This window comes from Primulina huaijiensis, unplaced genomic scaffold, assembly GCF_012295235.1.
Source record: "Primulina huaijiensis isolate GDHJ02 unplaced genomic scaffold, ASM1229523v2 scaffold37307, whole genome shotgun sequence".
Lineage (NCBI taxonomy): Eukaryota > Viridiplantae > Streptophyta > Magnoliopsida > Lamiales > Gesneriaceae > Primulina > Primulina huaijiensis.
Window position 1 is genome coordinate 13,889 of NW_027358712.1, and position 19,557 is coordinate 33,445.

A 19,557-nucleotide genomic window follows, 5' to 3' on the forward strand; every position below is an offset into this window, starting at 1 on the left:
GCAAGACACTTCAAAAATTGAAGTGCCCCTTCCCAGCGTATATCTACTTATCTGACAGCCTGAATAAATTGTGATGGCCTGTTTTTGCCCGGTTGCAAGTTACCCTCATGATATGTGTCCCTTCCACAACATCACACACCATCAACAATAGCACGTGGGATTGCCTCTGCTCTCCACCACACCCCAACACTGCAAGTGGGTTTGCTTCATTCTTTGCTTTTCGTTTTCATCTTTCCTTCCTTTGATTCGGAGCCTCGTCTTCTTCTTTCTACCATTGCACCGAGCAAATTCCAACAAAAAATTTGCTTGTTGTCTTCTCTGCCTCCTCCTTGTTGCAATTTATTTGTTTTAACTCTGCTGCGGTGAACTTTGCTTTGGAGCCTCGGTCTTCGTCTTCCCACCATTGCACCACGAGAATACCGTACCGCAGGTGGGTTTGCTCATTTTTTTGCCTCTTCGTTTTCTTCTTTTCTTCCTTTGTTTCCGAGAGCAAATTGCATGTTTCAAGACCTTGAAAGCTGCTTGCATTGATGCAGTCCAACAATTGTCTGAAGGAGCTGCTTACAAAATTGTCTTCCATGATCTCGGCCACACTTTATGGGACTCACTGTATGTTGGTGACCCTGCATCGTCTAGAATCGAACACTTTGTCCAGGATCTTGAGAAAACACCGACTATTGTAGCAGATACTGTTCAAGAAAGAGTGCCTACCCGTATTTGTTGCTGACATAATGCGAGCCTCATTTGAAGGTTTTTTATTGGTATTGCTTGCTGGGGGCCCTACACGAGCCTTTTCTAGCCAGGACTCACAGATAATAGAGGATGACTTCAAGTCCCTTAAGGATCTATCCCTTAAGGATCTATTCTGGGCCGATGGGGATGGATTGCCTGCTGACTTAATCGATAAGTTTACAACCACAGCAAGAGCCATACTTCCCCTTTTTCGAACGGACACAGAGAACCTCATTGAGCTGTTTAGACGCTTGATTTTAGAAACATACGGTTCATCTGTCAAATCTCGACTTCCATTACCTCCAACATCTGGGCAGTGGAACCCAATTGAACCAAATACGTTGCTGCGACTTTTGTGCCACAGGAACGATGAAACCGCGTCAAGGTTTCTCAAGAAAACATACAACTTGCCGAAGAAACTCTGAGAGACGCTATCTTTTGGTGCAGGATTGTGGACTGCCAAGTGCAGAACTTGCCCATAAATTCTGTAGTTTTGGTTGCCTTGAGCCACTGCATAGCCGTGTACAATAATTCTTCTGAAACTTCTTATGGGGTTAAGTTTCAGTGGGGATTGGATTAGTGTTGTCTCATTCTTCTATTTTATTTTAATTAATATATATAATGTATTTGTTCCTGTTGTTTCCCTGTTGGTTGCCTCATAGAAGATTCTCATTCATTCTTTCTTTAATTATATTTGGCTAAATGCATTTTTTTAATCATTTTGTTGTTACGTATCCAAATTTATCTATATGTAGTGGTATGTTTGCTATACGTTGACGAGAGTGAAGTAGTAAGCAACTACACGTTTATTTCGTAGGACAATTGCATTTCTTCTCAGTTTGGATGTAAAGGTTATAGGAAAAGTTTTCTTCATTAAGCTCGATCATGCTATTCGACTACCGTGGTGTAAAACCAGAAGTCTTTATCATTAGGAATTTTGGTCTGTGCTACACCCATACATCCTTTATGATTTTTCATTCAAGATGCAGTCTATCTATATGATCATCTTGTAGGTTTTTACTCAAATGATCACGCGTACACCAAGCCCAGAAGGAGATGTCCGAAAACTGCATATTGTTTTTCTTATTTTTTAATTTACTAAAAATTAAAAGATTTTAAAAAGCGTTTAATAGCAATTTTTTTTATTTATAAACAAGAGTCAGCCTATGAATGTCAAAATCAGATCTGACTCATCAACCCGACACGGTTCAACCTGAAAAAATCCGGCTTGGGCTTGAGATTTTCGGATTCGGTTTGGGGTTGGACCCGATAGTTGACCCGAAAAAAATTGATCTGGTTGGGTCGGGTTCGGGTCAACCCGGATTGACCCGAACATTTTAATTTTTTTTAAAAATAGGTAAAAAATATTGCCTACATTTTTATATATTATGCTTCTTAAAAAATATTTATTGTATATTTATATCATAAATTTTCATAATTTAATATTTATTTTATATATTTTTTATTTAATGTAGTAAATTTACTTTATTTTTTTACCATCAGACTTTAAATTTAAATTATATATAAGAGAGATTTTGTTATTTTGTGTTTAAATTAAATTATTATTATTATTATTATTATTTTGAATTTTATTTAATTTTAAAAAAATTTAAAAAAAAATTTGAGTTAGTCGGATTAGTCGGGTTCGTGTTTGGGTTAAAAGTTTTTAGGATGGATCGGGTTTGGGTCGTATTTGAGTTAAGCAATTTTTAAATTAGTCAGTATTTTTCAGTGTTACGATAACATTCCAGTAAAAAATTACTAAAATTGAGACTATATTTAAGTTTAAGCATAAAATCGTAAATTCATCGATTACAAAATAAAAAATAAAACAAAAAATAAAAACTGTGTAAATTACGATAGTGAAAATATAATTTTTCACGTAATGAAAAGACTAAACTTGATCATAATACGCGTTGAAATTTATGTTAGCGAACAAGACAATAATATTTTTGTGGAGTTACTATTATCATTTACTAATCCAGACAGAACTAAGATTTAATAATTAACTCTTTCGAATTGCGATGATATATAGCGTGTCACTTTAGGTTGAGGTGTAAAAATTTACAATATTATTTAACATTTTTGTAGAAAAAAATTGCAAGATTGTCATTTTTATGAACATTATAAATGAAAAACAGTTAGGAGATCGATCGAGTGATGTGTTTTTTTCCCTTGAAATAAAAATACTTGCTATTTTTTAATTTCTCAATACACATCGTTTGCTAATGACATGTTAAATATATCAACCAAATTCAATGAAAAACAATCTTTATTGTACATGTATCGACTGTGGACAATTTAAATACAACTATTTATTTCATAAAGAAGTTGAAGAACTAATAAGAAGATTTTACTTCAACTCAGTATGTACTATCAGCTTACGAAGATTTCTTAACATGGAATCAAAGCTCTTGCTCCTGCTAGAATGTGCAACAGACATTGAGACAACCCTAATACCAACTAGCTCCATCAAAACAACCATGTAAATAAAATGAATAATAAAACACTTATCTTATAGTATCAAAAATGCTTAGTAGTAGTCTATGTGTGTAGACATATTATAAGTTTTAGATCATGATTGATCAAATAAACGTATATGAAAACTGCTCTCCACTTCGTTACTTTATTTATTTATTTTTTATTCTTCTCATAATACATCGACCACCTCCATGTTAATTTCTTTTCTTTACATGTTACTGACCTGCGTTTTCTTCTTAATACGAGTTCCAAACAATTTCTATTGATATAATTTGATTTCTTTTTTAGCCTCTCGTTGTAATAATCTATTCAACTGTCTTGTGAATTAAATTGATTCTCATGTTTAAACATCTTCAAAACTCGAAGTTACAAAATTCATAAATACATCAACTAAATTCTCAAGTAAAAAATGTTATTGAAATCCTATCTACATTAACGAATTTTCAAAGCTCTTTGATTACACTAAGATTTTAAATGCTCTTATCGATTGTTTAATGGTTCATATTACAACTAATATTTAAGTTAAAGTTGTCACGTTCGTAAATCCATTAGCGTCAACCATGTCATTAAGTGTGGTACCCTTACAACTACTACCATGATTTAAAGATGGATGCTCTATTTTTGAATTTATAATAACTTATTTATGGAGTAGATCTATGATTAAATTTTAAGATGAACAAATACTTTATGTCCAACTTAATAATTTTTAATACCAACTCAATCTTTTTCTTAAATATTTTCAATTTTATGAATTTCTCATTTTTTTCATATTTTCTTACGTTGTTAAGAACAGTGCCAACTCGAAATACTAATCGTATGACTACGGATATAAAAGAAAATAACATTACTATAATCAAAATACTTATTGCTTTTAAAATTAAATTATTAAATAAGACCTACACAAATATAACACATGATTAATTGGTCTAAAGACAAATATAAATGCTCATATATTAGATTACAAACCTGGGTAAGACACCTAAAAAATTGAGGTGCCCTTACCTAGTATATATATAAACAGTAAATGCGACTAGTCTAGCTAGCTAGGTATGTGGATGCAAATGACTCCCTCTGCCACTTCCTCGTACAATTTGCAACTGGAAACAGCAATGATTTCTTTTTCTGCGAATGAAAATTTGTCACGTCGGAACATTAATTGCTCAAAATCTTGTCATCCTCTTCCCCTGTTTATTAAAAAAAATCTTCACTTTTTTTTTTGTTTTGTTTTGGGTGTTGACGATGATTAGATATTCTTCTGATCTTCTCCATTTCTAATCCTTCATAAGTATCTAATAATAATGACAATGATGTAACAATTAATTAATCATCTCATTAATTTTTTCATCCCCACAACCAGCAGATTTGCAGATATGTAGGGGACCCAGGAATTCAACCGCCCTGTTTTCTTCTTCCTTTTCCTCACTTTTACTTTTTCTTGGTGTTCCCAGCCTTCTATTCTTTCCAGAAATGAAGTAAGATGGGTTGGCAGGAATTGCTGGTCTAGATCGAAAGGGGTTGTTTTTCATGCAATTTTCCTGCTGATTTTGTGAAGTTGATTGATCAGGCACATGGGTTTCCGTTTTGAGGCCTGATCGATTGTTCGTTGGAATTCGTCTAGATCTGTTTTTTGGTTCTTGTCTCAGCTGTACAGTCTTCTTGCTTTCCAACACAATTTCAGAGGTACTTTTTCAACCCATTCTTGGATTTTTAGTATGATGGTATTAATTTAGAAGAAGAACTGGGGTGTAATGGGGTTCTGACCATGGGTATCAGATAAAATTTGTTGGGTTTTGGATTAACCGAGTGGTTCTGGAAAAGTTCGGTGATTTCGTCAGTCGCCTTCGAGTTCAGCTGCAAGCTAATGTATTTTGGGGCAAAGTTTATATTTTTGCTCATGAAAATACATTGCTTCTGTTTTGAGTTAAAGTTTGTGGAAACTGGAAATATGAGTGTAAATTCTGAAGTTAACATTTTTAAAAAAACATGTAGTGCCATAGATGGTAATTTTTGCCCTGATGTTTGTCAGATTAATGTATGCATCATTTCACTTTTATGGTCATTTTCTTATCTTTTTGTCAGTTAATTTGTCAAGGAGGCTGCTTGATTTTACCCCTTTGCATGAATGTATGTCGTACTTTTCTGATAAGCAATCATCGATCTCTTGGAACGTTGAAGGTGTATATGTGAGAATTTCTTGCATTCTACCACCAATTTTGTTGTTTCATGTTGATAAAGTTCTTCCAAGGTTCCGGATTTTTGGTTGAGATACTTAAGGTACGTGTTCTATCTTTTTGGTTGATGATTGAGAGAGACGATTGATGTGGAAGATCCTTTCTGTGCATTTTGACCTGAACTTATTCTTTCTCAAAGTTTTAGTTGTGATAAGTTTAGTTCTTTTTTCTGTTTGATCCTGATATTGCTATTTTTTAATACTAAAAAAAATCTTTAGCCCCACTCTATGTTTTGACTAGAGATATCAGGACTTCGATGGCTGTTTAATGCTAATTTTATTATCTTTTCTCCTAGTATCTATTTAATTACTCCTGTTTTGTTTTCTGATGTTCTATGATATTAAATTTCTTGCATTGTCTCTTATACTTTCTCATAACTTGATGTAAGTATTTGATTTGATGAGTTACAACAGAAGTGAACTCTTTATCATGAAATTATCTATATATTCAAAGAATCAATACCTTGAATGAGTGTAATTATGTTTGTTGTGCTTGAAACCATGCTCGAATTGAACCGTCTCTTTCTTTCCCCTCCAGAAAGTGTACATTAGTTTGTAAATCATATAAGTGCTTATCCTTGTCGTTTTTCATGTCCCATTGTTTAATTTTATCGGTGACATTATTTACACAGGTGAATGGATTTAACATTGTTACGAAGCCTTGTCAATAGTATTTCTCGATTCATTCATCTGGTAACATGCCGCATGTCAAAGGCAATGCCGGTTGAGAAGGAATACCAAAATATAGTATCTTTCTTGAAGCATTTGAAAGCTGTACTTGATGGTGTTGCTGATTGTAGACTGCCGTTGGATGAAGCTCTGTCTAAAGAGTGTGAAGAGCTTGACTTTGCAGTGAATGAGGCTAGAATATTCCTTGAACAATGGTCTACCAAAACAAGCAAGATTCTGTGTGTGAGTAACTTCACTTGGCTCTGCTGTTTCCTTGCTTCCGTCGGCATATAAGTTTGTTCTGGAAAATTGTCGGACTCGCATCCTTTCTTGAACTAGCATTAATTTTGCCATGCCTTGGGCCCACAGGTCCACACAAGTGAAGTTCTACACAATGTATTTTGCTAGCAACTAATTTGTATCATTTCTCGTTCCAGAAAAATTATTAATCCGGGCAGTTATAATAGTCATTATGTAGCTTTATGATATATATGAGATGGGGTGTTGCAAGCACGCTAATTTTAGAACGCGGTGTTTCACTGCGATATAGCACCTCAACTCACTAATCTTGGGATTCTAGAGGTGTCTCCTTCATGTTCAAGCAGTGCGTATAGCACTTTATTCTATAGGTTTAAGAGGCAACTCCCTGCATGTTACCATTTTGTCCGACATAGCACTTGATTTTCAGTTTTTTTGCCAATAATTGTCTTTAATATCATTCTGTGAGATACTCGGCCACCCTCGCAAGCTAGACTTCTTACATTAGAATGTCATCGCATCTTCAAATTATCTCCACAATTTATATTGCTTACGAAGCATTTATGAGTACTCGGATCTGCTTTAGCACTTCTCATGTCTTGCATGTTGAAATTGAGATCTACTTATTCCTTATTGCAAGCTTCTATAACTGTTCTCATGCTCAGATTGCCGCGTTGGGATTGCTTAGTTCTTGAGTGCTTAACATGGTCTGTTGCTCTGGTAATTGTGAGCTCCTGGCTGCTCTGTTCTCACTTCCCAACACTAAAATTTTTTGGACATCACCACGTCCTGACTGCTTAATGTGTAAAGTTTGCCTCGTCGAGCTTGTTGAGCTTCCAACTGATCATAAACCGACTGTTTACAGTTACACCGTAAATGATTGATTTCTGCTGGTTGACTTAGATTTGTTCTAATTGCTTCACTTGTATCGAAAAATTCTGGCCCTTACATATTCACATTGCGAAAAGGATATACTCTAATTACTAGAATTGTTCATTCCTCCTCTCTCAACCCAATGATGGACGGTGCGTCAAATATATAACACCAATCTCGCATACTACAAAATTTTATAATGCCTTAAAATTTTCAAAACCTATGTGCGCTGGCTGACAAATTCTTTTTCTTGTTTTCCTTTATAAATAATTTACAGGTGATAGAATGTAAGCCCTTGTTCATCAAAATTCAGAATTCCTCAGTCAAGCTCTCTTGTGTTCTATGTAAACTATCTGAATCATCACCAACCACTTTGAGTCTGTCTCGTGCTCAGGTAATGATCCGGGTTAACTTTCCATTTTTTGGTACTCACTAGTCGTGCAAATGGAGTGTTTTAATTCACTGCAGAGCAATAATATTAGGTGGGTAACATCCAATAATACCGAAGGAATATGTAATTTTAGATTCTTGTTCCAGTTCTGTATGCAGGAATCTCAAAATCTGAATCTTGGAAAATTGTCACAAGATATAGAAGAGATTTTTAAACGTCAAATCGAAGGGAAAAATTTTGATTCCAAGCATCTTACTGTGGTTGTCGAATCCCTCAACTTGAGATCAAATCAAGAACTCTTGAGTGAACATATTGCATTGGAAAAGGAAAGGCAGAAAGCTGAAGACAATAGAACAAACAGGAACTTAGATGACATCTCTCTAGCTGTTGATCTTATGAATCAAATTCATGATTTTACGGTGGCTAAGCTTGAGAATACTCCGGCCTTTAATGGCATTCGGATCCCTTCATATTTTCGCTGTCCATTATCTTTGGAACTCATGTCAGATCCTGTGATTGTGTCTTCTGGCCAAACTTACGACCGTGTGGCCATCCAAAAATGGCTGGATCATGGACTTGTGACTTGCCCCAAAACTCGGCACAAACTCTCACACAATAGTCTCATTCCCAATTATACAGTTAAAGCTCTTATAGAAAACTGGTGCAGCGAAAACAAAGTTAAACTTTCCAGAAACCCTTCAGATATCCTCTCGGTTGGAATTTTTCCTGAACGGATTAGCCAAGAAGATGATCTCCCATGTTCAACTTCAATATCCTCTTCTGGTTTTGAGGAGAAAAAGATTGGGGTTTCCAATGGGCTTGATGTAGATGGTAATGGTGTTTGTATAAAGGAGGCTGAGAAATTTGATCGATCATCCCCCGAACATTCTTATGTACATAGCAGGAGCGAGTCAACATCAAGTGCCATTTCCAGCGTTGAATCTCTCCCCACAGGGTCATCTGAAATTTCCAGGATATCAAGCAAGCAAGATGGTGTGAGTGATAGATCTGGCGATGTAACATCTTCTTATCCCTCTTCCTCTTTTTCAAATAAAATTTCTGGGGTTTCTTCTTTTAGTGGAAAACAATATCACAGCGCCAAAACAATGGATGAAATGGTAACAAATAGAAATCATAACTCATTTAGAACTCTTTCATTCTCATCCACCTCGGGGTCCAATGATTTGACAACTACTTCCCATGTTGAAAAACTAATCAAAGACTTGAAGAGCGAATCAACTGAACTGCGAACTGCAGCTGCGGGAGAATTACGGTTTCTTGCGAAGTACATTGTGGAAAATCGCTTCATTATAGTCCAATGTGGTGCTATTGCCCCATTAATCGCCCTGTTACACTCTGATATTAACCTTGCTCAAGAACATGCCGTCTCAGCTCTACTAAATTTGTCAATTAACGAGAATTTGAAGGCTAAGATTGCGGAAGAAGGTGCTCTAGAACCATTCATCCATGTTTTGAAAAATGGAAACTCGGTAGCCAAGGAAAATGCTGCAGCTGCTCTCTTTAGCCTCTCGCTGTTGGATGAGTATAGGATCAAAATTGGTCGGTCAAGCGCAATTCGAGCTTTGGTTGATCTTTTAGGATCAGGTACTGTCAGAGGGAAGAAAGATGCCACAACAGCCTTGTTTAACCTATCTATATTTCACGAAAACAAGGCTCGTATCGTTCAAGCAAACGCTGTGAAACATTTGGTTGTATTGATGGACCCTTCAACAGAAATGGTGGATAAAGCTGTTGCTGTTCTTGCTAATTTGTCGACTATAGCGGAAGGATGCTCAGCCATCGCTCGAGAAGGTGGCATACCTCTTCTTGTGGAGATTGTCGATATGGGATCTCAAAGAGGAAAGGAGAATGCTGCCTCTGTGCTGATGCAGCTGTGCATTAATAGCCCCAAATATTGTCGGATTGTTTTGCAAGAAGGTGCGGTTCCACCTCTCGTTGCTTTGACTCAATCAGGCACTCCTAGAGCCAGAGAAAAGGTGCATATCCTCCGTTTATCTCGTGTCCAGTGCTAAGTTGTATAGTCTTTTGATCATTTTCGTTATTTTGAAGCAGGCGCAACAACTGCTTAGCCATTTTCGGAACCAACGTGAGAGTACCGTGGCTAGGGGCAGATCAAGAAAGGAAACATAAACAATATCAATTTGTTGGTGACTTTTTTATTGTTGTCTCGTGATGTGATTACAGGTAAATTTATGCAGGGGGCAGGTTTTGAGAAGCCCATTCTCATCGGGAATTATGTATTTGTTGCAATGAGATGACGGTGGTTGCGGTTTTAAGTTGTGGTTCGCTTTGTTACTGCAAAAGTTTGTACAGACATTTGTATATATGTATGCGTTAAAAAGAATGTGTGAATTCGGCTATGGTAATTCATGATTGATTTCAAGAAACCTGCATTTTTATGTGAGAGCCAAGAAATAGTGGTGGCATTGTTGCTTGAAGAAATTTCAGATTTTCTCCGTCCCCTGTAGTCCACCCTTTTGAGTGACAACCTGCACTTTTAGAAAATAGTCTATGCCATTGAGTTAAATTAATAATTTTCATCGAAGCATCACCTGAAGTAAACAGGCCAAATCCTACAAGTTGAATAACGAATGTTTTCTCACATCTTTTGTAGTAAAACCTCGAGTTGATCACCCTTCTGTTCTGTTTTGAGCCGTTATTTCTTGTTCTGCTAAAATCTTTGAAGATGAAGAATTCAGAAAGCAGAAACAACACCAGCAAATCAAATATGCTAAGAAATTTCTGTAAGAATCAGATATTGAATTATCTGACGGGTTGGGAGAAAATTTGTCATCCTACTCTCACCTTTGATTTACGCGGCTTTTGAGGGTCGCTTTGGGTGGGTAAGGACTAAGGAGTGGGCTGCTTATTTGACAACTTATATATGTACACTAAAATTAAGGAGCTTTTAATCTTACAAATATTAAGATGTCTGAAACTTCCCATTTTGGGGCGAATCGTTTTTTTTTTGGGAGTATTTTAGCGGTTAAGAAAAAAAATTATGGTACGACTAATGAAACAAACTAAATTAGATTTAGTTATTTAACAATTTTATATTATACGAATATTTAATTTTTGTACTCAAAAAATAGGAATAGAGATTAAATTTAATTTATATAAATAAAATAGATTGACAAATTAAATTTCTTTACACGTTTTTATTTATTTATCAGAGTTTCTTATTTCTAAGCATCGGAATCGACAAAACAAATGCGCAATTCTAGTTTCTGATTTTGGATCCAATAGTTATAATATCATATTTTTGAGAGAGTGATTTCAATTTCAATTCACGGTTCATCTAGAATCGTGATTGAACCTATGAACCGTGAATTGAACCTAACATATTATTTTGAGTTTCATATTCTTTGTATTCTCGTATAATTTTTTTTTTTATTTTAATAATAAAAAATTTTAAAAAAATAATAAACAAAAATCTTGAAGATTATAAAATAGTCACGCCATATTGCAACTTGCAGAGAAAAGAAACAATGGGATTTCGTCACCGCTCAAATATACACAAAGATTTGGTTTTGCTCATCTTATACAACAAAAATATGCGTCACCTACAAAACATATATTTTTGATAAAATTATCGACAACTTGATTTGTTTTTGTTCCAGTTCGGTGGGAGAATGGAGAGCAAATGAGAACAATTTCTATGTGACAGAACTTCTCTGAGTCACATTTACAAAACACCGTATAATCAATGCTTTTCATCCTCATCGTCACTAAGGACAACGATGTCAGGTGACACAACAGATGATTTTACCAAAGTTCCTCTACCAGAGGGTAGCATGGTTGTACCTGGATTTGAGTGTTGCACAGTGTCTTGCCCACTGGAAACAGGACATGGAGACATGGATGTTTCTGCAGGACGCCTATGACCTGAATCTGGTTGATGTAAAGAATTTTTCACAGCACATGAATCTGGAGTTGGTTGAATTTTCTTTTTCACCCAGATATGGATTGCTCTCAGATTTCCTTCAAGTGCTTCAACGAGGGACTCCAACGAGGAAATTTCATATCGAAAGAGGAAAATTTTATCTGCCCAGGAAGTACAATAACATAGCTGCTTTGCATGCCGAAGACATGTATATATATCGGGAGAACATGAACAGCATGTAGCAGAAAGGTATAAATCACACAAGCATACGCTGCACTCCCTTTTCGTGCCAGTATCAGCTTCATCTAGCACCCTTGATTGAGATGGATTGCTTATGTGTTTCCTCCTAATGCTTTCAAGTTGAACACGAAACTAAACAAGTAAAAATACGTAATTCAGAATAATTTTCACAACCCACCAAACATTAGATTAGTTTAGAAGTTGAATAAGGAAAAACTCATACAAGTGCATTCAATTTTATAGGCCAATGAACAAATGTCCAGCAGCGATGATAAAGCGAAATGGTAACATATATACAAAATTGAAGTTAAAAAGTTCAATTTTAAACTTAAATAGATTGAATCTAAAAATGTTACCACGATCCAAAATCGCAATTGGTCTGTCCAAACCAGCAGTTCAACTCGCAGAAGCTAATGGGGGTTTTGTCATCTTGAAACCAAAAAATCCCAGAAACTAATAGTACAGGTTTCAAGACTTGCAATGAAGGGTTCGAAATTCATCATCCAGGTAATTCCAATTTATATTATCTATGTATCACAGTTTTTAAGTTCTGACAACCAAAAACCAGTTCACTTTTAGAAACTGAGACATGTTTCAAAACTTGACTCACATGACTTAAAGATGTATACAAGACCACCTACATATGTAAGAAAATACAAGTAAGGTGCTTCACAAGATTTCATCATTAACAGAATAATCATATCAGTGACATATACCTTAAGTGCTTTTGTTAGCTTCACAAGATTTCATCGTTAGCAGAATCATCATATCAGAGACATACCTTAAGTGCTTTTGTTAAGAGCCCGTCCTTCCCGCAAACACTTTTCCACAGTTGATTACCCACGGAATTATTTCTTATGGCTAAGGTTTCCCACTGTGCAGTCACAGCTTCTATGGCAGCTCCAATCAACAGTCGATCATAAGAAATTGAACTCTTTCGACAAAAATCATTATACTGTTCTACTGTGTTCAAGCCATGAGGTAACCAGTCGAAAGGAGCAAAACAGACTGATTCCGAACAGTTGAAGCCACAATCAAATTCTGTATGATATGCTCCAGGAAAGATGAGAATAAACTCACGTGGGTTCTGCACACAACGGTACACAGGTATTCCCTCAGACTTTAGCACCGAGGGGGAAAGCTGATATGCCTGTACAAACACAGAAAAGTCAGGCACCAGGTAAACCAAAAAATATTGGACTTCACCTAAGTGGTCGTGAATGAAGTAACCTCAGCAGAAACGTGAACTACAGTCAGTAAGGGAGTGTTAAACTGGAAAAAAGGAATTTTTTTATATCAACCAAATGAATGTCATAAGCTCCAATATTTCAATTCCTAACATGACAAAATGTGTGATACCCATAGACGCAGAGAACAGTCCATGCACTGATTCACAGCGAAATTACCAAGTGAATTCCATAGCATAATAATCTCCATTGATAAAAGAATATTGTACCATACCTCGAAAAAATTGAGCAATGTTGATAAAATAATAATGCTACTCACAAGTTCGTGAATTGAAGGATGTTCTGACAATTCCGGACACAGTTTTTTCGCAACTTCGACATACTTGCAGCAATATCTTCCTGGAATACTGTACCATACTTTAGGGTCGCCCAAGTGCAAGTAACATAGAGAATAGAGATGGTGGTCCTCATTTCTCTATTTCCGACATTCCGACGGGAAAACAGGTTAAATCATGACAATAAAACTAAGGAGAAGAGACAGCAAAACCAATCTGAATAGGACAAACACCACATAATGGTTTCAGAAAGGATGTTGAGAGTAATCTAAGTCTTACCCAACACTGTGATGTAAAGCACATTCCAATGAACAGCTGAGGAACTAAAATGGCAGAGGTACTATCACATCCGAATGGAAGCAGAGAGCTAGAGAGCTTTGGGACATTATGCAAGTTCCAGGCTGATTCCGCATATTCAGAATGTTCAACTTTATTTTCTAAACAGCTTTTTATGGGAAATCCACTCCCCAAGGCCCGACTTTCCATATCAGTACCATAAAGCACCTTTACAAATTAAAGTCACATTTTGAAGCAAGCTGATGGTAATAATTTATTTACATTGGTTAAATATGACAATTTCGGTGAGATACCTCAATTTCCTCACTGGGATTCTCAATGATTCGCCAATATTCACCCTCCAATCGTGCAATTAATGGTCCCTCATTTTTATGGCCAGCATTCAAGTTTACATCCGAATCTGTAACTTCGTCGTTCTTGCGAAAGTACTGATTCTTGAAATCATCAGCATACTTCTTAAAGCTTTGCAAGGTGTGTTCTGGCCCAGACTCAAAATCAGATCTGACAGCAATGCAGTTAGCTTGCTTGAGCTCAGCCCTTCCATGCTCCGCTCTTACTGAAACTTTTGGCCTTTTATCTTCCAATTTCTTCGTAGTTCTGGATAGTTTTCTCTTGACATAGAAATTTTTAAGCCCATCAATCTTCTGAATATGAGTATTGAAAGTTGCTTTTTTCCATGTCTGGATATCTTCAAGAAGGCATGGAGGTTGCCAGGAAGAAGGAGAAACAATGCGGCATATTCCATACTTCTCGGCTCTTACGCGTATTTTGGAAATATATTTTATAGGGTCCTTGAACTCCTTGTATAAGGTCATACGGATATGCAACAGCACTAGTTAAATCATTTCTAGATAATAATACAAAATTGGAATGACAAAAAGCTTCAGGATATATCTAATGTGTAGAATACCTCTTCGGTGGGATGGAATACAGGAGCATCGTCAAGCACAGGCAAGCATGACTCTTTGGGATGCCACCTAGCAGTGACCTATCAGAATCTTTTTAAGAAAGTCCATATACAGAAAATCGATGCCATAAAAAAATTAATTCTGAAAACAAGTAAATAAGGAACTGAACCAACCTTTACACAGTCATGACAACTTGCACATCCCCGGAACACTCCTTTTGGAAGGCTAGCTCTCAATGAGTGATCCTGGGAAAGAAAGCTTCAATATCAGTCATCCGTCAGAGGAAATTATCTAACATGGTCTAGACTCCACCCATAAAAAAGCGTACACAAAAAAGTAAAAAAAAGACAACAATATATGCTGGAGTGGCTAAATGTGTTTCTGTTAATCCATGACTACTAGATGGTAAACATTCTCCATATGTCAGTTCCGCATAGGATGCAAGCATTGGGATAAATCAAAACCAGAATTAGCTAGCCCATGGTGACTTGCAAATGATTATAAAATTACATCAATAAGCTAAATTGAACAACAGGTATTAATATCAACCCCATAATAGAATCCACTATGCTATTAATCCATTCAATGTCTAACTAATCACATAACTTGTCTCCAAGTTTAGAACACTGCTCGTTATATCATGGCCATGCTAAAGGTACATCCTTTATTTTATCTTTTAACGACTTTCTGAGCATGTTTTGGAGTTCCAGCATGAAACCAAGAAGTTTCCAAGACTGTCATGTTGTGACTTAGTGTCATACACATGAACTACTAGTTTTCCGAGTGCCCCAACATCTTAGCTAATAGCAGATACCAAAGCCAAAACAGTTATATCACCTAACTGGCAAATAGCTGTCCATGCAAAAGGAGCATATCCAAAATCAAGATTAATATACTGATTACAAATTTCATTGTGAGAAAATCCTCAAGTTATTTTCTTTATTCTCCGAATGAAACTAAAGCTTTTCTCCACTTGAAAAATGCAAGAACAAACCATTTATCTTATTAGTTTCTAAAGATTTTTCTGAGATTATGTTTAGATTTCCTCCATACTGAACTGATTCCCCCATGTTTTACATGGTTCACTTACTTGGCTCACCATCTAACTTGGCAAACCAATTTAGTGAGCTTATGCATAAATATTTAAAAGAAAAACCAAATGCCGCACATGGAAGGTAAAGAAAGAACTATACAGGTGCAAATTCAAAGCAAGGGTTCGTAAAAATAACATTCGAAAGATGAGAAGACCGTGTCAACTTCAGTCTCTTCGAGGTTATCAATTTGCAAAGCACAATCAAATTGATTATGAAGTATCCATGGTCTCTGACTGAACGAGGTCTTGAACTTTTTGATGGCGTGTTTGCTAAGTGGATCGATTCTTTCAGTGGCCATATCATGAGTAGCCTCCTCACTACCATTTGCTTTCCTCTTCAATGTCAAGGATGTTAGAGACACGAATCCAGGTGGAACTGATAATTTTTCTTCACTGCCATTTCTAAGAGATTGCATTGAGCGCTTTGTCCCCATCAATTCTGTAAAGAAAGGAAAATATACATTCACAACATTCGATCCACAAGTTTTTCACAACATTCGATCCACAAGTTTATCAACACGAATATGTAACCCAGAAACAGTATCTACTTAAAAATGATCCAGAATTAGCACCAATTCACCTAATCGTAAGATGGAAAAAATCACATACGCTTCATATCCATATTATTATGTATGAAAATTAGCGACATAAATCTAGGAAAGGGAAATACAGGAAGCATACAGAAGAATAACCATCCCAAATCAAAGGATACTGAATAAAACCAAAAAGAAGACAAACACAAAATCTAGCAGGTAGAATGAATATCAAGAGACATCTACTCAATACCTATCACTCATCACTAAACATTTAATACTCACAATTCTCTAAAATTGATAAATATGATCACTGATAAATGTCAGGGGAGAAAAGATATCAAATTATGCAATTTCATGATTTATACAACATACTTTCGGTGTTCAAGTAACCTATCAAAATATTCCCTCAAACTCCAGCAATGACTCTCTACAGTTCCAAAAAGATGTATACAATTCTGCAAGTATTCCGGCTAATAACCTAATAAATTACTTCTAAGAACTCAAGAATCATACAATAATTAGGCAACGAACTTGAACATAAAGCAAAACAAATTTCCATTTCCAGCTTCTCCACGCAAGAACCCAACAAAATCAAATTCCTCAAGAAATAGCAATACAGACAGACCCACGGCATTGAGCTGTCAAACAATTGGTTATCACCAAAACAGCGAATTAATAAGCTCATAATTACACCGATCAAATAATACACTCCTTTATGATAAACATAAACTCGAGTAATGTAAAAAAATCACACATTTCATAATCGCCAAAGTAAGAACCACAACGGAAATAGGAACGGAAGAAACTCGAACCGTGAAACAAAAATGAGCAGCCAGTAACGGAGATCGAAGATCTAATTAGAAAATAATCCCTAAAAATTAATCAGATAAATGATCAGGGAGAAATAGCATTTAGCCCCCTTAAAAAAAAACGATTCGGCAAAATATTTTAGATAATAATATCTAGTTCTTTATTTTAATTTGAATAATTAAATATTCAAACAATAATTATTATATTATTAAATTTATAAATAGATATCTAATTCTTTATTTTTTAATAATAGTATTTAAAAATAAGTTAATTATTAATATATTATTTTCTTATAAAAATTAGTTGATAATTTCTTTTGAAAAAACTTATATTTTTCAAACACAATATCAAATATCTTACTGTTAAATATCGGTATTCAATACAAAATTGATTTAAGCAACTATAATAGCTAAATTATTTTATTTTTATATTATTAATAAAAACCCATGAAACCATCTCACTCTTTGAAAATTATTTGTCTTGCAAATTATAAGTAACCTTAGCATGTTCGGTATTTGACCTCAAATATCAATTTATTAAATAAAAAAATATGACATTAAGAAAAAAAATGTGTGACCAGTTAACCTAAATTTCTGGATTAATTAAATTCTTGACCAGTTAACCTAAATTTCGAATGATGGTTATGTTTATTATCCAACAACGTCGAAATTAAGTAGACTTACATTAATTTGTTCATATGTTTTATTTTGTTTCTTCGATTATTGATTACAACTTGTCAACAACTTCATTAAATTCTAACTAAATAAAACGAAAGAACAAATAACCATGCGTATAAATCATTTTTATTCATTTAAAGGGTTTTTTTTTTAGCCCAAATGTCCATTAAATACTTAAATTGTTTCATACCAGAGTGTACTTAACGACTATAGATCGAACTCCATATTCCGTCGCAAGATATTCAACGGCGACATCCAAATTCCATCGTTAATCCATTTGGAGATAACCAAATTAAAGACTACCGGTACCGACAGATTATTCTTTTGTCAATTGCCGATAATTACTTCGTATTCATGATTCATGAACTTGAGTATAACTCTACCCTAAAATCTAACTCAATAAGGAATATTGTCGAATTCTATATATACAACTTCAAAGAATTTAATTCAGACAGTGTGAGACATCTGACAAAGTGAAACTGGTTTTTTTAAAAATAAATCACGAGATATTATTTATGCACACAACAATCCAAAATTTTCATAGCCCACAAATTCATAACTATTTAAACTAAAATTGATCTAATAAATATTGTTTAATAATAATAATTACATATACCCCAAGCCCACATTTCTGGCCAGCTACAACAATCATCTCATACACTTTATATTTTCACAAATTATCGTGCATCCTAACATTACATATAGTACATATACCAAATTGTCTTAAACGTGCACTTTTATAAACTACTACGATGATCACCAAGCTAAGACAGACTCTATGAAATGATTGCTCCATTCGAATCATCGTCGAAATTCATGTCGAACAAGAACCCGTAATCGTCTTCACATCGAGGAGTACTACTCGATGGATCACAATCCGGACCGTTGATCAAGTCATTGTATCGCAACATTTGATGATCAAGGTGGTAGCCTGCTGGTCCCCCCGAAGTGCTAGGGTTTTGAAGAGATGAGCCATTGGAGAAGAAGGAATTGATGATGTTTTGGAAGCTGCCACCATCCAAATTAGCGCAAGATGTGTTGAGATTATCCGGATCATAGACATTTTGTGTGCTATTTTCACTTCTTGATTTGTAAAATACTCTGCATAATACCCAGTCTTCCTGTCAAATTCCAACACGAATCGGTTATAATAGAGTAATTCACATAGACTATCAGAATTTTTGAGTTTCCGTGGAGTATAAGTAAGTTTCTTGTAACTTATATAAATATGCATTGCCAACTAAGTGACCTCGTTATATTTCTCTCATTTCACATTTCTTAACACGTTATCCTTAATTATTCCTTTCTCCAGAGAACATATATTTCAATAATTAGGTCGAATGTATTAAACAAAAAATTGGTAACAGAATAAATACTCGAAATTTAAATATTAAAAAGATTTAACTATATATTTAAATTTATAATTTCAGAAAAAATATGTTATAATATTGGGATTTTTTTATATATATTTAATAAGCCCGACTCAATCACCTACGTGCCAATAGACCACGACAAAATTTTATAATTAAACCGAAATTAAGTTGCCAACCTTAGGAGGCACGTGAGGGTTCTCTAGACGAAACTCATGCATGATCCATCCAGTCTTGATTCCATTAGGAGCTCTACTCTTGTAGAAAACCAAAGTCTTTCTCATGCCCACTATGGCTCGAGTCCCAGGATCGACCACCGTTCGATCTTTACCGGTAGCCTTCCAGTAGCCTGAGGTGGTGGCCCGATTGGTTCGATATCCAGTTGCATACTTGCGATCACGGAAACTAAAGAAGTACCACTCGCTTGAATTCAACTTTGCTAAATCTTTTTTTTTTAAAAAAAAAACAATATTAATTATTAATCTCGTGGTTTTAGTTAAGTTCTATTCTTGATCATAAATTAAATATTTTTTGATTAAAAATTTCAAATCACTTCTATATATATA

At 35.1% G+C, this 19,557-nt stretch overlaps 3 protein-coding genes across 7 annotated transcripts; 1 reads left to right on the forward strand and 2 right to left on the reverse strand.

The window, feature by feature from the left end:
- Positions 1-4,305: 4,305 nt before the first annotated feature.
- On the forward strand, positions 4,306-10,010 carry LOC140968616 (U-box domain-containing protein 3-like). Of its 2 annotated transcripts, XM_073429635.1 has the most exons (6): positions 4,306-4,893; positions 5,293-5,487; positions 6,076-6,355; positions 7,521-7,637; positions 7,781-9,631; positions 9,708-10,010. In XM_073429635.1, the coding sequence occupies exons 3-6, from the start codon at positions 6,080-6,082 to the stop codon at positions 9,783-9,785; spliced, it is 2,322 nt and encodes a 773-aa protein (XP_073285736.1). In that variant the 5' UTR covers positions 4,306-4,893; positions 5,293-5,487; positions 6,076-6,079; the 3' UTR covers positions 9,786-10,010. The 2 variants fall into 2 exon arrangements, with proteins under 2 accessions (XP_073285736.1, XP_073285735.1); XM_073429634.1 differs by lacking the exon at positions 5,293-5,487 and having other exon boundaries at positions 4,309-4,893.
- Positions 10,011-11,132: 1,122 nt separating this feature from the next.
- On the reverse strand, positions 11,133-17,060 carry LOC140968617 (putative lysine-specific demethylase JMJ16). Of its 4 annotated transcripts, none has more exons than XM_073429638.1 (9): positions 16,947-17,060; positions 15,754-16,037; positions 14,679-14,750; positions 14,508-14,585; positions 13,891-14,397; positions 13,580-13,804; positions 13,285-13,440; positions 12,560-12,928; positions 11,133-11,910 (listed from the first exon to the last, which is right to left on the reverse strand). In XM_073429638.1, exons 2-9 carry the CDS (start codon positions 16,030-16,032, stop codon positions 11,359-11,361), a joined length of 2,238 nt encoding a protein of 745 aa, XP_073285739.1. In that variant the 5' UTR covers positions 16,033-16,037; positions 16,947-17,060; the 3' UTR covers positions 11,133-11,358. The 4 variants fall into 4 exon arrangements, with proteins under 4 accessions (XP_073285739.1, XP_073285738.1, XP_073285737.1 ...); XM_073429637.1 differs by having other exon boundaries at positions 16,889-16,960; XM_073429636.1 differs by lacking the exon at positions 16,947-17,060 and adding an exon at positions 16,666-16,783.
- A 1,198-nt stretch (positions 17,061-18,258) lies between these two features.
- LOC140968620 (NAC domain-containing protein 21/22-like) lies at positions 18,259-19,436 on the reverse strand (the record flags this gene model as incomplete). Its single annotated transcript, XM_073429642.1, has 2 exons — positions 18,259-18,742; positions 19,171-19,436. Coding segments are annotated over 2 exons (611 nt in total), but the record flags the coding sequence as incomplete, so codon positions are not given.
- Positions 19,437-19,557: the final 121 nt, after the last annotated feature.

What these genes read in the sequence shown, in the direction of transcription:
- LOC140968616 (XM_073429635.1), top strand. Translation starts at nt 6,080, where the DNA reads ATGGATTTAACATTGTTACGAAGCCTTGTCAATAGTATTTCTCGATTC. An exon ending in AAACAAGCAAGATTCTGTGT is followed by an intron (nt 6,356 to 7,520) that starts GTGAGTAACTTC and finishes AATAATTTACAG; the next exon opens with GTGATAGAATGTAAGCCCTT. An exon ending in CTCCTAGAGCCAGAGAAAAG is followed by an intron (nt 9,632 to 9,707) that starts GTGCATATCCTC and finishes ATTTTGAAGCAG; the next exon opens with GCGCAACAACTGCTTAGCCA.
- LOC140968617 (XM_073429636.1), bottom strand. Translation starts at nt 16,768, where the DNA reads ATGCCGTGGGTCTGTCTGTATTGCTATTTCTTGAGGAATTTGATTTTG. An exon ending in AAGAGACTGAAGTTGACACG is followed by an intron (nt 14,751 to 15,753) that starts GTCTTCTCATCT and finishes TTTCTTTCCCAG; the next exon opens with GATCACTCATTGAGAGCTAG. An exon ending in GTTGTCATGACTGTGTAAAG is followed by an intron (nt 14,586 to 14,678) that starts GTTGGTTCAGTT and finishes AGATTCTGATAG; the next exon opens with GTCACTGCTAGGTGGCATCC.